Here is a 15,143-nt window from a genome sequence, read left to right as displayed (position 1 = left end):
TAGATGCCCTACATCTGCGTTATAAAAGCAGTACCGAAGTGGATTTCTGGACCATCTTGTAGATATTTGGATAGAGGGGAAACAATTTTCTGTGTCCACATCAGCAATTCTTAGAGCACTTGCCTTAAATGTAATGTTGTTGTGCAGGCTGATTTAAGTCTGGCTATGAAAATGAAACCGAGCAAGCAGACACATACAGCCCAGCATTTATTTTTCTTCAATAGAAGGTACAATCTAACTGTCTGTGAATTAAGCTGTTTCCTGGATGTGATGCAACCTGTAAGTGATCACCTTTTGACCCAGCTTTGCTGTTCTGATGCTGGGTTGCAGTTGTCAGAGCAACCACTATGCTCTTAAATGGGTCATTTTCTTACTACTCTCGTGTATTTAGCTTTATCAGCTGGAGACCTGGCTTTTAGGGGCTTCAAACTATTTCTCAAGGGGTGCTTTCAGTGCTTTAGACACTATGTCACACAACTTGTCTCCCTGGATAACTTGGCTGCCTGTTAAAACGCAACTGACTGAAGTCTCTAAAGCTGCCACCAGAAGTTTTAATCTTTCAGGCATGATTCTACATGCCATATTTCTTTTATTTGCCTGCAAGTGCAGAATTGTTGTACGTACTTTATTTTTCAAAAGCTCTCTCAAATGTTTTAATCCTTTCATTTCTACTATTTGATCTAGCTTCATCTAAACCTGTTATACTTCCTTCCAAATGCTAAATTCTTCTATAATTCCTTTAATCTTTATTTCCTCAGTTTATTCACTCATTGTTGGATCTTTAAGTTAATAAATAAATAGTTTCCAAGTTTGGGACAAAGAATACAGGGGTATAGGGCATCTTAACAGAAACCTGTTTTCAGCTTGTGTTTTTCAGATACAGTGTAAGCTTGCTACACTATGCTGCGCTGTCTCAAGCCTGACCTAAGAGGCAAGTTAAGAGGAAAAATAAGGATTTATGTGTTTGCTCTGAATAGGTGCCATAGGTGCTTACAGACGCCAGTGAAATGACAGAACCTTGCCCAAGGCCTTTATAGCCTGGATTAGACATAAACACCGTTTAGTCATATGGGCACTTGGCCTTCAGCAAGCTACTGCTGTAGTCAGTGTCACTAGTGGTTGTATGTTACAGTATGGATGCCATCCTAACGAGAGCACCTACTTTCATAAAGGCCATAATCTGGCCTTTATTAGATTGTGACAGACATGAATCAAGTGATCGAGAGGTGAAAAGCTATTTGCTGCTACTTAAACCTTTCTCTTTTGATGTCTTCAATAGGCTTTGGAATTTCAAGACACTTTCTCCCTCTTCTTGCCCCCCTTGCCCCCCAGCAGGCAACCATATCACTTTTCCTTTAAGTTTCACAGCGGCCTGACCACAAAGGAATTATTTCATCTTCAGTCTGTGTGATGTGCACAGCACAGAGATTCCTCATGCCCTTGTCTCTTAACCCTGTGTGGCACTTGTACCATTGTGAAAGAAATATTTTCTCAGACCCCTTCCTCATAAAATACTGTCAAGTCATATGGATTGGTATCTTTGCCTCTCATTTACTATTGATTCAGCAGCTATACTTTAAGATAATGAAGATTGAAGTAGTTCCTTTAACATAATCTGGTAACAAGAGTGTTCTTGATCAAAGTTTGGTGTGGGTAGATGTAAAACAGGAGGAGTCACTTTTGTAAGTATTTACGGCACGGTTACAGGAAGTGACCCAAAAGAATTACCTGTGTCAAGGTGGTATATAGAAAACATATAGTACCCGCAGGTCAGAAGGGACTAAGTATATCTATGAATCATAATACCTGTAGTACTATGTAAGTAATAAGGTATTATTCATCAAAGTGTCAGGCTACCATTGCAGGGAGCTCAAAAACAAAAACAAAATCCCAAAACCAAACCAAAACAAAAAAAGTAAATTCTCATTGCAATCATGGCATCATCAATTTGGAGGAATTCTGGATATAATAAGTGCTAAGAATAAGCAGTTCTAAAATAACCAGTTACAAATCAGAGTGGGACAATGGTTTCATGAGCTATGGGAAATCCTGAGTCTACTTTTAAAGTTAGTTTGAGAGGCTCATGTCCTTAGTTAAGTTTGATTGCTCTGATCAGGGCTTTCTGCAAACAGATTGTCGCTCAGCCTGTTAAGTTTAATTACTGTCATTCATAACACTATTCCTGCCTTGTTTTCTCCTGGTATGACTACTGGCAATATTGCCCTAGAAATGAAGGACAGATTATTTTACTTTGAAAATTGGAGTGATTTTTAACTTTTCTTTCTCTCTACTTTTATTTTATGGAAAATACAGAAAATGTTAGTATTCCCCTATGAATTGTTACAGCTGGCTGTTTTTGCAGCTTCTTTGCTTAGGGTTTTTTCTCCTTCCTATTTTGCAGAGGTGGACCTTGTCACTGGTAGTTCTTACATGATCAATTCAGATTCTTCATCTTGTCTTACTCAGTGGTTGTGACTGTTGATTTTCAATCTTAGATGAAAAAACTTACAATTACATTTTACATTAAAAATTCTAGTATTCTGCCCATTAAAAGGAGCCCATCTCCTTTTGCTTGGGTCTGCACATGAAAACTTCAAAACCACATGTATCTGTTGATGATTATCACTAGAAGTATGTTTCTCCCCCACAGCAAAGTTTGTATATCCTAATAGGTAGCAAGTGTCCTTCTCTGAGAACGCGGTCGTGATCTCCGAGATGTGCATATCAAGAGTTTGTCAGCAGAACTCCTGTTCATTCTGCCTGTTCTGACAATGGCAGCACAACGCAGCTTCGGTACCCAGTACCTAGGTCACAGTATAAACGAATATTTACTTCTTAAATTGTGCCTAGATGTATATGGAGAGCCAGTTTTCTACTCTGAAGAATTAGCAGCGGGTACTATCAAGCAATGTTTGTAACCAGATGCACAGCTTGAAACACGTGAATGAGAACTGGATACAAATAAATGGGAGGACTACATCTAAATAGCAAACTATTCTCCGGAAATATGTTAAGTTTAGAGCCTGAAGACCGTTAGCTTTATGGGAGGGATAGGCTCTTCATTTTCCATTGAGACTGTGATTTTAGCTAGAGGTTTGAATTGTTGCACTACAGAAATATTATTTTATCTCAATTCAGGATTAATCAATTATTTGAATTCTTAAAAACCCTAGAAGCAAAACCAAATCCCTTTCTATATTTCTTCTGTAGTCAGTATTTTCCAGCATTACTAATTCATTTGCATTTTTCTGTGCTTTAAACTAATTTCCCCTGTGTTCTACTCTAATTTTATCTGTTCAATATTAATCCAGCTAAGATGATTGCAAAGTCTGTAGAATCAGGTGTGAAAACAAACAACTTCACATTTTCAGCATTGTTTACAGAGCCAATTATCTTGTATTGGAAAGTAACTTCAGTTCTGGGACGCCGATTCCTCTCCCCACCCCCATGCCTCTTTTACACGGTCAACTCCTTAAAGTATTATTTCCTGTTCTTTAACAATAAGATTAATTTCTGTCCTGTTCTTGTTTCAGAGACATCCTCTATCAGCAGCACGCTCCTATGACCTGCCAAAACTCTACCGAACTGAAGACTTTTTTCCTATGAGCTATGTAGGTACTAAGTATCAAAATAATTAATTTTTGACTACCAAAAGGTTTTTAGGAAAGGCTGCCTGGGTTTATTCTTGCAGTACATACTTTATGGCATTAGGAAGAAGCAACTGTTATATTTCAGATCTTTGGCTGGCATCTCTAAGGGAAGCTAAAAATTTCTGATCATATTGTAGCTGTATGGAGGCTGGAACATTTATTCCAAGATTTGATCGCAGTAGTTTGCACTTACTTGATAAGCTTCCTAAATCAATGAAAAACATGTACAAAACCTCACTTTGTTTACCTTCACATTTTTATACTTAAAATGATCAGAATGTTGAAGAGTGCTCTAGTATAGCATGTTAAAACTGTCAAGTAATGTGCTAATACTGCCAGCTTCACAATTGCACAAATGTTCAGATTTTACAAGAGAACATGAAGTCAATGTCAAAATTTTAAAATTCAATAAACTGCACATGGCCGAAGCTTCCAGCACTCTCTTTCAAACTAGGAATAGGGTTTTAAAAGCTGTTGTGTAATATAATTTGAATGGTATAAATAAACTTTCTGTTATGGACCTTTGGATGTGCAATTTTGTAATGCAGATGCTATTTAGCCAGGACCAGGAGTAGCATAGTTCATCTCTGCAACTGTAGCTTTTTTTTTTTTTGACTGCAAAATAGGTCTAGGGAAACAAAAACCACGCAATTCTCTGAATAAGGAACGTTAGGAAGAGAAGGTTATATACTTTTCAGATGATTGGCTTTGCATACAGCACAATACAGAGAAACAGAAATAAATGCTCGTTTAAAAAATATCTGTGGAAAAACTCAAGATGGAGGACCCAATGCAAATTCTGTAAGGGGGGGGGAAAAAGCTTATGGGGAAAGTAAAGCTACATGGCTTTGAGTAACCATGGAGACCAATGCTTTTCTGATGCAGAAATAAATGAACTCAACCTTTTCATATTTATTAGTGGGGCTGATGAAAGATAAATTTGAATTAAAATATAAAGCAACAGAAGACAGACCTAGTCAATGTCTCTGCCCCTGCAATGCAGGTTATTGTAATGGATTACGAAGGAGCTGGTATTACAGAGAGGCCAGTTAGTTATGAAAGGAACAAAATACTCTTCGTTATACCAACCTGTTTATCCAAATATCAGCTTCTTTATTAACAGAAATGAAGAGACAGTACACACAACATATTCCTCAAATCTTTTGGTTCTGATAAAAATTGAAATAAACTTGTTTTAATACCATAGCAGTGTATGAAATATATGAACTACATAATGGTAAACTGTTTACTGTATTAGTGGATATTTGAAACCTACTAATTTCTTGGTGGCAAGAATGATTGATAGAATTTTCCTATAAAAATACTGGGTGAATATTCAGGTTTCTGTCTTGAAAATACATGTCAAAGGGTCAAATATTAATTGGCAAGTTCTTGCTGCAGAAATGTTACTGCTGAACAGAGGATGGCAGCATTAAATGTCACTTGAACTTTCAGTAAGATTAAGAGCTTGTTGAAATAAAACTTCAGTGCAGATATTTCTGCATCATCGTGTAAAAGGTTTTGATTGAGTAGAAATCCTAGTGTAGATAAAGGGTTAAGTCACAGTACCCAAAGGAAAATGCTGAGACCAAGTGTGACTTTAGTGTCCGATGCACAGGATAGAAAACTAGGAGTTTAGCAAAAGCTGTCTGTCCGTCCTTGCTGGAAAATAACTGTTTAGTTTGGAGGAAAGCTTAGTGGCTGTAACTGTGCTTCAAGGAGTGGGGGGGGCGTGGAAGGAGAGGAGTGTACTAAAAGAAGGAGGAAAAGCGTACTTGTTGAACCACTGCATCTCAGCTGCAGGTCAGCGCAATGAACAATGCTTCAAAATAACAGTTATTACAAGCCCATATGAACACCCATAGAAATAAAGTGTCATATAAAATGCAACTACCCTTAACAATCTCAGACTGTCCTTGCCACTCTCAGGTATTCATCAAAAGTCAAATTACAGGTCATGCCAGCTCTGAAAGAGTTTTTGTTGCACAAAGCTGTCTTGTGTCTAGAAACAATGTGTATGCTAATAACCTCCTACTTCATTCTCAACTGTTACAACCTTTAGATTTCAGATAGCGTATTTAAGATGGAAAACACACTTCGCTTTGCTGCAATTCAGGTAAACTGGCTGAAACAAATTCTTTAGAGAAGAGGCTTAATGGTCTTTCTGCTCTGTTGTGCTGGTCAAAGCCTGGACAGACTGGTGTTTTCAAGGTCTCCCACGGAAGACAGCAGAATATAAGTGTCAGCTTGAGCCGTCTACTCTGCAAGCACAGCTGGCATGTTTCTAGAATTCTGCTACTGAATTTCAGTAATGTATGTAAAAATTGGCTAACTTCCATCTCATACAGTTATAATCATGCGGTAAGTTAAGATTACACAAACTGGGTTTAAGGTTCCTCCAGTTTTATTGGGCCATTTACCTCTTCTGCTTTTTGAATTCCTCAAAAATGTGTGGTTAGCCTCAAATCTGGAAAGGAATTCTTGCCTAGGCTAAAATCCAGATTTGAAGAGTAACTTGAAATGCTAGAAAGTTTATGCCAAAACTTAGAATAGCCACCCCCAATCCTTCTTGATATTCCTGGTAAGACAGACTATTTTTGTGCAAGACCTTTAATTTAATCGTTATATAAAATGGTATTTCCTATCATGGAGTTTTCTGGCAAATGAAGCATTTCTAGAGTTTAGATTTCATAGTCTTAGTATTCACTGACTACAAACAAGAGCTCAGAATTTGGAAATTTGACTTTAAGTAGAGTTCACTAATATTAAATTAACCTTGCCAGATATTGAGACAAATATGATGCAGATTCACAAGATGCTACCCAATCTTTTATTTCATTGCTTAACAGATAAGGGTTGTTGTACTACCATTAAACTGTTGGGGTTTTTTTTAAAGTCTTTAAAAAATGTATTTGAAAAATCCCTTAAAGCCTAGATGAAATGACACAAAACAAACTCTAAAATATCTTAAGTTTTCAGACAGCAGCCTCATGTGAAATAGAGCAGCCTACAGAGGGAGAAAGGAACATAACCAAGTTTTCTTAGCAAGGAATAACCTTTTCTAGGACTTCGAGTGCCTGGTTTTGTTGGGAAAAAGATTACCAACCCATTGACATCTATAAGTGGTAGTTAACAAACTCTCAGCCGATTTACTGAAAAGTTATTTTCAATGAAATAGTTCGGAAAGCCTGCTAACAAAATGAGTTGAGGCTCCAGTCTTCTTTTAAGGCAGAGAAACTTTTGCTGATGTAAACGTCAAAAGTATTTTTCCTGTATTGTTCTTAAAATGTATCTTCTACCACTTGAGTGCATAACTGGGAGCCATTCCAACTTCCACTCCTCTCAGTTAAAAAAGCAGAACGAAAGTATGTGTCCCTTCTGTGAAGGGGGAAAGGAAGAACAAGACAAATCTAAACCATCTTCATCTAAAGGCAACTGTTTTCAGTCATCACTTCGCACACATAATAATTAGTTCAACAAAACCCAGAAATGCTCATTCCAAAGAGCATCAGCAGCACAAGTTAGTTGCAGAACATGAGAGCATACACATATTCTCACCTTTGGCTTATATAGTGGCTTGTTTGTTATACTAGTGGAAAGTACAGTTTATACCTACCCAAGACTGCTATAGAGATATCCAAATGTTTTCTCAAGATCTCTGTTGAATGGTTTTGCTGTTTAAAATGTTGAAGAGCACAGAACTATTTCCTCCTTTATAACATTAATGAAAATTTCACAGGTCAATTTAGGTCTTGTAAAGTATCAAAAAGTAGGTACTCTGATATTTATTAGACATACGCCTAAATCAAACTCATCGCTCTAATTAAGAATAGTTTTGTTCTCATCACAATTAGATTCCCTTCAGTAAATTATTCTCTCGATGAGGTTTTGGTTATGCAGCTGTCTGTTGTACTGCACGCTTGCCAAAATGCAGGACTGGTTTGACCAAGCCAATCACAAATTTTAACAAACTTTTTTTTTAGTATTCAAATTACTTTTTCTTCAAAGCCAAAACAAGTCCGGAGCTTGCAAGGCATGCTCCCACTATCGTTTACCCTCAATACGTAGTGCATTTACCCTCAAGACGTAGTTCTAGAGAACTTTTTAATAATGTGAAAGTGATATCCATTCATGTAAGTACAAAGGGATGAAAAATGCAAGTGATGCAGAACAAGCAAATCACTACAATCCTATTTATAAATTAGTGTTCTAGAATGCTAAATAGTAAAGAGAAATTCAGCCAAAGTTAGTTCTGTAGGATTTCCAATATCCTTGAAGGAGATCCGTCTATTCAGTAAGAAAGGACTATACAGATGTGCCCCAGCAGAGCTGTGGAGCACCTGGGGGGGAAGGAATGAATGTAGCAAGGTGGGATTTACCGAACAGGAATGTAGCACTTGCATGTAATAAAGCAAATATTTACATTAAGCACAATACAGCAATTTATTTAGATGCTTAAATGAAGAATACAAAGGGAAATAAAGATCACAAAATTATACATACTACAACAGTGTGTCATATATTAGATGGTATAAATGAATACAACACCTTGTTGGTGTTAACTAAAGATAAAACTAAATATTCAAAACACAGCACTTTTGTTTCAGTGTGCTGTTTCAACACAATACACTTTTATACAGATCTAAAAGGTGTCAAAATTAGTAGCTGCAAATTTGTTTCTTGCATGTGATTTTTCTTTTTTAGCTTAAAAGATTTCAGAAAATGGCTCTGAAATACGTTTGTCATCAGTTGTAATGTCAAGGATACTCAGAACAAGAAAATTCTATAATACAATAGAGTCCAGATATATTTTTTTATGTCGCTGGCCTCTGTTTTGAGATTGTACAAGGTTATGTGCAAAAACTAAGTTTGTCAAAATTCATACTATAGCAGTTTCAAGCTTTTGCTAGGTAAACTAGATACAGCATTTATTACACAGCAGGGCAACACTAAAAAAGAGAAACAAATCTATGATGGGTACACAAGAACAATTTCATAAGCTTCACTTGAATAGGTCTAAAAGACTGTACAAATATACATTTCAACTATTCAGAATGATACATGAAAAAAATCAATTTCCCCATAGTCTACTATACATGTTGAACTGGTAGCTTGTATGGTTGGCCCTACACTACCATGTGAAAAAGGGTAATGTTTAAAAAGACATACAACTGAACATGTACAAGAGTGAAATAAATGTTGAAAATGCAGATAAAATAAACCTCTGCTTTTCTCTGTGTGCATTCTGGAGCCACCAGCTTAGCCGTTTTCACATTAAGTTACTGTGCTCATCCCAGCAGGTATTCTCAAGCAAGATTAGCCAACAGCATCCTTAAATAACCACTGGAATAATAGTGGCCACAACCACCACACGCCATGACCTAGCACTCGAAAGGCAGTACCAGTTAGAATTTAAGCTTAGCAGTCATACTGAAATGAAAGTGTTTAGACAGTTGTAGATCGGATCATATTACTGACACCTCTGAATCGAGCAGCTTATGCTTGCTGGCTACTCAGCTCCACACCAGTTAAGCTGCTATGCATTGGTTCTGCTACTCCATCAGTCACGCTGTCAAACTGATCTCCATCCTCACTGTCAATTGTGCTATTCTGCCATTCCATCTGCTGATTTGACAAGCTCTCCTCAATCTCTGATGCATTTTTCCATTGCGACTGGTCCTTAGACCAAAACTCTTCTACTTTTCCATAGGAACGATTCTTCCACTTTGACTGTTCTTCGTCACTTTCAGATCCACCCCCTTTTGTCTCAACAGTCGGTTTACTGCTACCAGCATCTTCACTTTGGGAGGATTCATCTGTCCACACTTCTGGTTTAACTTCTGATGTATTATCTTCAAAATCAGAAACCTGCTGAGAACCAGGCCCACTTTCAGACTGTGAAGCTCCATCTTTCCATTCAACAGCATCTTCCTGATCATCCTGATCACCTTCGCTATCTGAAATGTCACCTACCAGTTTTGCTGGTTCTTCAGCAGAAATAATCTCTTCGTATTTAGAGCTTTCCTCTTGTTTTTGATCAGACTTCTCTGGAGACTGTAATGTATTTTCTTCAATGATTTCCTTGGATATGCTGTCTTCTGGGTTCTCCACTATGCTATCAGAAGAGGTTTTCCCACCAATGTCAGAAATACGCTGACCAAATGGACTACCGCTTTCGTTGTATTCCTCTTCTATATTTTCATAGCTGTCTGAGGAACTTTCATTGTCTTTTTCTAAGTTTATTTTTTTATCGACAGTCTTACTAACATTGACTCTGGAATTCTTTTCATCGTGGTTTTCAAACAGCCATTCAGCATCAAAATCCATTTCATGTTTAACCTTGTTTAACTCTTTCATATTGAAACCAAGCAGCACACCAGGTTTGTATTTTTCACAATCTCTAACACATTTCTTCCTTTTGTTGCTAAAATGAGATGCAATATCAGATTTCCATAGCCACAAACTGGCAGCCAGCTTTTCAATCTCTCTCCTAGTGGGATATGGTTGCTTATTAAAATATTTTGTAAGAAATGTTTTCCTGGCTTCATAGGAATCATCTTCATGACCCTTGGGGTCCAATGCTAGAACTACAGGTTCTTCAGGCTTCTCCTCAAAGGCAGAGGGGGAGTCATCATCATCCATTTTCCTTTTCTTCATTAGCGAGAATTCCATGTGTTCGTAAGTACGTTTTACAGGTGCTACAGCTGGAGACTGACTTAGCCGAGATGACGAAGTACCTTTGTCCTGGCCATTCTGAGTCTTCCCAACACCTCTGCAGTGAACAAGGTGCAGCGTTATAGTTGAGGCAGTCATGTTACTAGTATATACACCAAGGCAATGAATGCATTTGTAGGTTAGCTTTTTCTCAACCGGATGAACTGTCTGAATTACTTGATGCCTCTCCCGTAGATGATGTGCAAGTGCATCAGAGATGGGTCCTTTTAGGATTGAAAAGCACAGAGGACAGAGAGTTTTCCCCACGTCTTTTTTGTAGGGAACTGCTGCTTGTGGAGAACTTTTTACAGGTACATCCGACTTCTCCTGGATTTTCGGCTGTGGTTTTGGAGGAACCGGGGGAGTATTTTGAGCATGGTAAGCTACAGATTCAGCAGGAGCATCTCTCAGGTTGTAGGTGGTTACAAGAAGATGTATATTCGTGTGACTACCCTGCTGCAATGTCAAATCAAAGGTTAGAGTGGAATCAGTTTTAGGTCCCATTTCTTCATCAACATGAACCATTCGCATATGAGCAGCCATCTTTTCAACATCATTGAAGGTTGAACGGCAATACGGACAAGACAGACCATGTATTAACATATGATTAAGCAATGTATCAGTGGGTAAATAGCGATTACAGTATAGACATTTGCTAGTGAAATTGTGTATTTTCATTATATAGTTAGCTACCGCAGGCACCTTTTCAGCCTTGTGCTCCTTTTCAAAGTGGACACTATACACATTTTCAGGAAACAGCTCATTACAGATTGTACAGATTTTCCACTTCTGTGTGGATGATGTATTGACAGCGGAAGGACCTGTAGCAGCTACAGGAGATTTCGAGCCAGACTGACCTAATACTCTTGAAGCTGCCTGTGACTGAGATAATGACGTCTGTTTCAACTGAGCTGATGAAAGAGAAGATGAATTGGCAGACTGAAGAGAGTATCTTGCCGAGGCCTGTGATCTCTGTTCCCCTCCAAGAGCGTAAGGCCTTCCATTTCCACTTGCTGAAAACTGTTTCATTGTTTGCGATTGTTGTGGAATAGAAACTGGTGCATTACCACTTAAGTTGAGTCTTCCCCCTGGCTGACCGACATAACTTGGTGGTACTGATTTGACTCCGTAATTGTTTTGTTGTAGGTGAACATTTGACATCATATTCACTCCTGCGGAATTTAACGTAGGCTTTGGTATAGTGAGTCTGTTCATCATCTGTTGTGACGAAAGAGATCGAACGCTTCCAGGGGAAAGGGGACCCATCCTCTGAGGGAGTCCCATAGGCTTTTTATCCTGTGGTTTTGGAGCTATTAGCATCAAAGGTTTAGATCTTGGAACCACTACATTAGTGTGACCTATCATTGCTGTTACCTGATATCCTATACGTTCGTGGTCTTCGATAACATGCTGTACTAAAGCTTCGTATGATTTCGGCATAAAAAGGCATCTTTTGCAGTGAATACTACCCTCCTCTCGGGTACTGGAACTTAACGGAACTGCACCATTGAGTGACTTTTCACCTCCCTTCGCTACGTAAGGAGCAGCAACATGCTGAAAATGTTCCCTGTAAATGTGCTTTCTAACTATTTCATACAGAGGATCTCGGTAAGTGCACTTCTTACAGTAATAAACAGCTTGTTCTACACTGTCAGCCTGCTTAGGTTTAAGGCTATCATGTTTGTTTTTATCTTTAAAAGTGCTGATGCCTCCACTTGGTGTATTGGCATTTGGAGCATGAAATATTTTAATGTGCGTTTCCAAAGTCTTTTTGTCCGCATTGAAAGTACAGTAAGGACAATTAAGGAGAATCCTATTTTCAAAGTCTTCACTATGAACATTCCGGAAGTGGCTTTTGTACGCTGAAAAGAACTTCGAGGAAAATGGACATGCACTGCAGCAAAAGGGCTTTGTCCGATAGTCCTTAAAACAAAGAACAAAGCAGAAACTAGATATTGAAAAGCAGTTTTTAGAAAAACAACATCCATGATCTTCTCTAAACAACAACGTTTCTAAATAATAGTCTCAAGACCCACTGCAACAGTCTCAAACCTTTAGATTAATTTCTCCTCTCCAATTTTTGGCCTGCAGATCAGGCCCTAAAGTTTATCATCTGAACAGACATGTGATGTGGCGAGTGCCAATTTAGAGGTCCCTCAAGAGTTTAACCATCAACTCAGCATGCAAGGCTAAATCATAAGCATCTTTCTCCGCCAGTCAAAAAAAAGCCTCATTCCCTGCAGCTGAGCTGCATGAAAAAGTTCACCGTAAGCTCAATTCCAGGGGGAAAAGGCAAGCATGATCGTTTGAGTACTGTATCCAGAAGACGAATTACTTCCCATCAAAATCTGCCAAACATTTATAGCTATAAGACGGGTATATAACTTTAGCTACTTCAGTGTCTTAATCCATTACAAACTTTTATATAAGAGATGCTCTTCAAAACTGATTTTTGGTGAACAAATGGGTTTAAGCTTACCAAGTCATATACGAAGGCTACACAAGCCCTTAAAGCCACCGAGCCTTTTCCTTCTGATCAAAGCACAAACCTGATTTTTAAAACAATCTTGAATCAGAAAAAAAAAAGGTATTTGAAAATTCCACACTTGCAGTTTCCCTGCACCCTTTTATCTTTGTTGCATTTAACATGTTGCCGATGCAGTTCTTGTCAACTGTTGTAACAGAAACTAAAGTTACATTGGCCTTAGGAGATAGCCACAAGCAACCTGGCGTTTCAGATGAGATAAGACATGAAATTCAAATAGTTACAAACATTCATCATGAGTGTCAAAACAAGTCTTGTGCATCAAGCTACACACAGATCATTTGAAGTAGCTGGAGAGTTGTACTCTCCCTCTGCGTAAGTAAGTAGGAATGTATGTCCACCTTCTGAAGCCTCAGACCTCTGGTAGGCTGGAGACAAGATACAACAAACCAAACTAAACAAAGCTGTCTCCTCTTATATTACAATTTTTATTCTGGAATTAACTAGAGAAAAGGACATCATCAGTGTATTTTATGGAACACGGTAATAAAGGGACATTTTTAGATTAACACTACACTAAGAATCCATCATAATACAGGTTCCCACTTCCTGCAAGAGCAATACCTGATCTTTCAGATGCTAAAAGAGGACTTATTTTGTAGAGAGATTTCTCACCTTCACACTGTTCTGCCAGTGCTGGCATTACTCTATATTGTACCATCGGCAGGGCTACTGCAGTGCACACGACTTGCCTTAAATGTGTTTAATCAGAATCAAGTATTATTTCCTCCCTCCACTTCTAGCTCAATTCAAACTTCCTTTATTACTGGCTCGGAAACATCTAAACAGTAAGACCTTCCAGTGTCACTTCATTCTGCTGTGTAGAACTATACATGCCTAAACCAAACCTTGGACATAGTCAGATTATAAGAATCTTCAGATGTGGCAGACAGCTAACGAGCTACAACAATAGTGGAGAGAGCAGCAGTTAGATGTGGTCATTTACGCTTTTTCCGAAATGATGAAAACAGATAATCACGAGCTGTATAAAATTGTTGATCTGTTGACCGAAAGGATGGTGAAATTGTGCTAAGCTTGAAAACAGATGGGCTTTTAATACGCAGTTGTCAAAGGGTGAGTAAGATTTCTTGGCCAATCAGTTCTCCAGTATTTGGCTATCCATACTACTAAGATAAAGACCAGGATTATTACTTTTAAAAGAAAAAAAAAAGCGCAGCTTTTTGCTGTCCCTTAAACTGACAACAAATGAGGAGCAATGGGTAAAACTGCAGGAAAAGCTCTTGGCATATTTGTGAAATGCCGTTTAGTATGAACCATCTTCAGAAGCAGATGTGTCAACATAAACTATTACCAACCTGATTTTTTGTAAGCGATGGGTCCCACAATCCTACATCTTCCCATGTAGTGTTTTTCAAATAAAAGTCATTAGGTTCAAACTGCTTAAAATCCTGGAGAAGGGGAAGATGGGAAGAGAGTACAGAGAATCAAAACCAAAGACCAACTGCAACTCTTGTAAGCACCCATGCAGTCCTCTCAAGTGCTGCTGGCAAATAGTAGATAGAAATTCAAGGAAGTGTGGGTATTTAAGATGCACCTCTTTGGAGGTGAAGAGTTGTGAATAGTCTCAGTATCATAAAACACCTGAAGAACTATTTTCCATACTCATCCTCCTAATCAACCCAAGACTGTAATTACATACCTGCCCCGTTTTCAAAAGCAGTCACAGAGAAAAGTATTCCCGGGCTAGTGCTAAACATTTAAGACCATATAGATGCTTTACCATAACTCTGATGTTTGTTTGGGTTTTTTTGGGGGGTAGGGGTGGGTGTTGTTTGTTTGATTCGGTTTGGGGTTTTTTTATTACTTTAATTTCACACAAGAATTCAGATAAAAGTTTTAAAAGTTTGACTATGTGTATGATGTCCAAGCAGCCCAATTCGTATTAAAAAAATAATCTTATGCAGTACTTTGGCATTTCATCTTTGGCATATAAATCAGCAGCGCATAAGGACTCGAAAACAGTATTTCCACTGAAACAAATACGGAAAGTAACATTGTCCCAGTTCAGAATTTTCCCCTTAAAAATTATACTTGCTCCACAAATTTTCCAAGCAGGAAGGACTGGCATTTCTTCCTCTTACACATCTCACTTAAATGCTCTTTTAAGAGACACTAACAGAAAAGCCAAAGCAAACAGGTCATAATTTGCCGAGTACTCTGAAGAGTTAAAGCATGGGAATTGACAGTACAGAAGTTAGTGTTCAGGAGAGAAA

At 38.2% G+C, this 15,143-nt stretch overlaps 2 protein-coding genes across 20 annotated transcripts in view; one reads left to right on the top strand and one right to left on the bottom strand.

Moving 5' to 3' along the window:
- Positions 1-5,846, top strand: part of BCAS4 (breast carcinoma amplified sequence 4) — a 46,529-nt gene extending 40,683 nt beyond the window's left edge. For 5 of the 8 annotated variants that reach the window (XR_012996477.1, XR_012996475.1, XR_012996476.1 and 2 more), the window contains one exon: positions 3,534-4,170. Coding sequence is in view for 3 of the 8 variants with exons in the window: in XM_076351851.1 (XP_076207966.1) it covers positions 3,534-3,611; positions 5,713-5,793 (159 nt within the window). In the remaining 5 variants the exon portion in view is untranslated. Of the gene's footprint in view, positions 1-3,533; positions 4,171-5,712 lie in introns of those variants that run through there. The other 3 variants (XM_076351851.1, XM_076351849.1, XM_076351848.1) reach the window with 1 other exon arrangement.
- A 2,233-nt stretch (positions 5,847-8,079) lies between these two features.
- Positions 8,080-15,143, bottom strand: part of ADNP (activity dependent neuroprotector homeobox) — a 33,100-nt gene continuing 26,036 nt past the window's right edge. For all 12 annotated transcript variants that reach the window (XM_076351835.1, XM_076351845.1, XM_076351846.1 and 9 more), the window contains 2 exons: positions 14,226-14,318; positions 8,080-12,287 (listed from right to left, as the gene is read on the bottom strand). In XM_076351835.1, the coding sequence (XP_076207950.1) occupies positions 9,147-12,287; positions 14,226-14,318 (3,234 nt within the window). In that variant the 3' untranslated portion in view covers positions 8,080-9,146. The remainder of the gene's footprint in view (positions 12,288-14,225; positions 14,319-15,143) is intronic.

The sequence above is a fragment of the Aptenodytes patagonicus genome, chromosome 14, assembly GCF_965638725.1.
Source record: "Aptenodytes patagonicus chromosome 14, bAptPat1.pri.cur, whole genome shotgun sequence".
In the NCBI taxonomy this organism is placed as follows: domain Eukaryota; kingdom Metazoa; phylum Chordata; class Aves; order Sphenisciformes; family Spheniscidae; genus Aptenodytes; species Aptenodytes patagonicus.
Note: the sequence above shows the minus strand (reverse complement) of the source record. Positions and strands in the feature narration are given on the sequence as shown.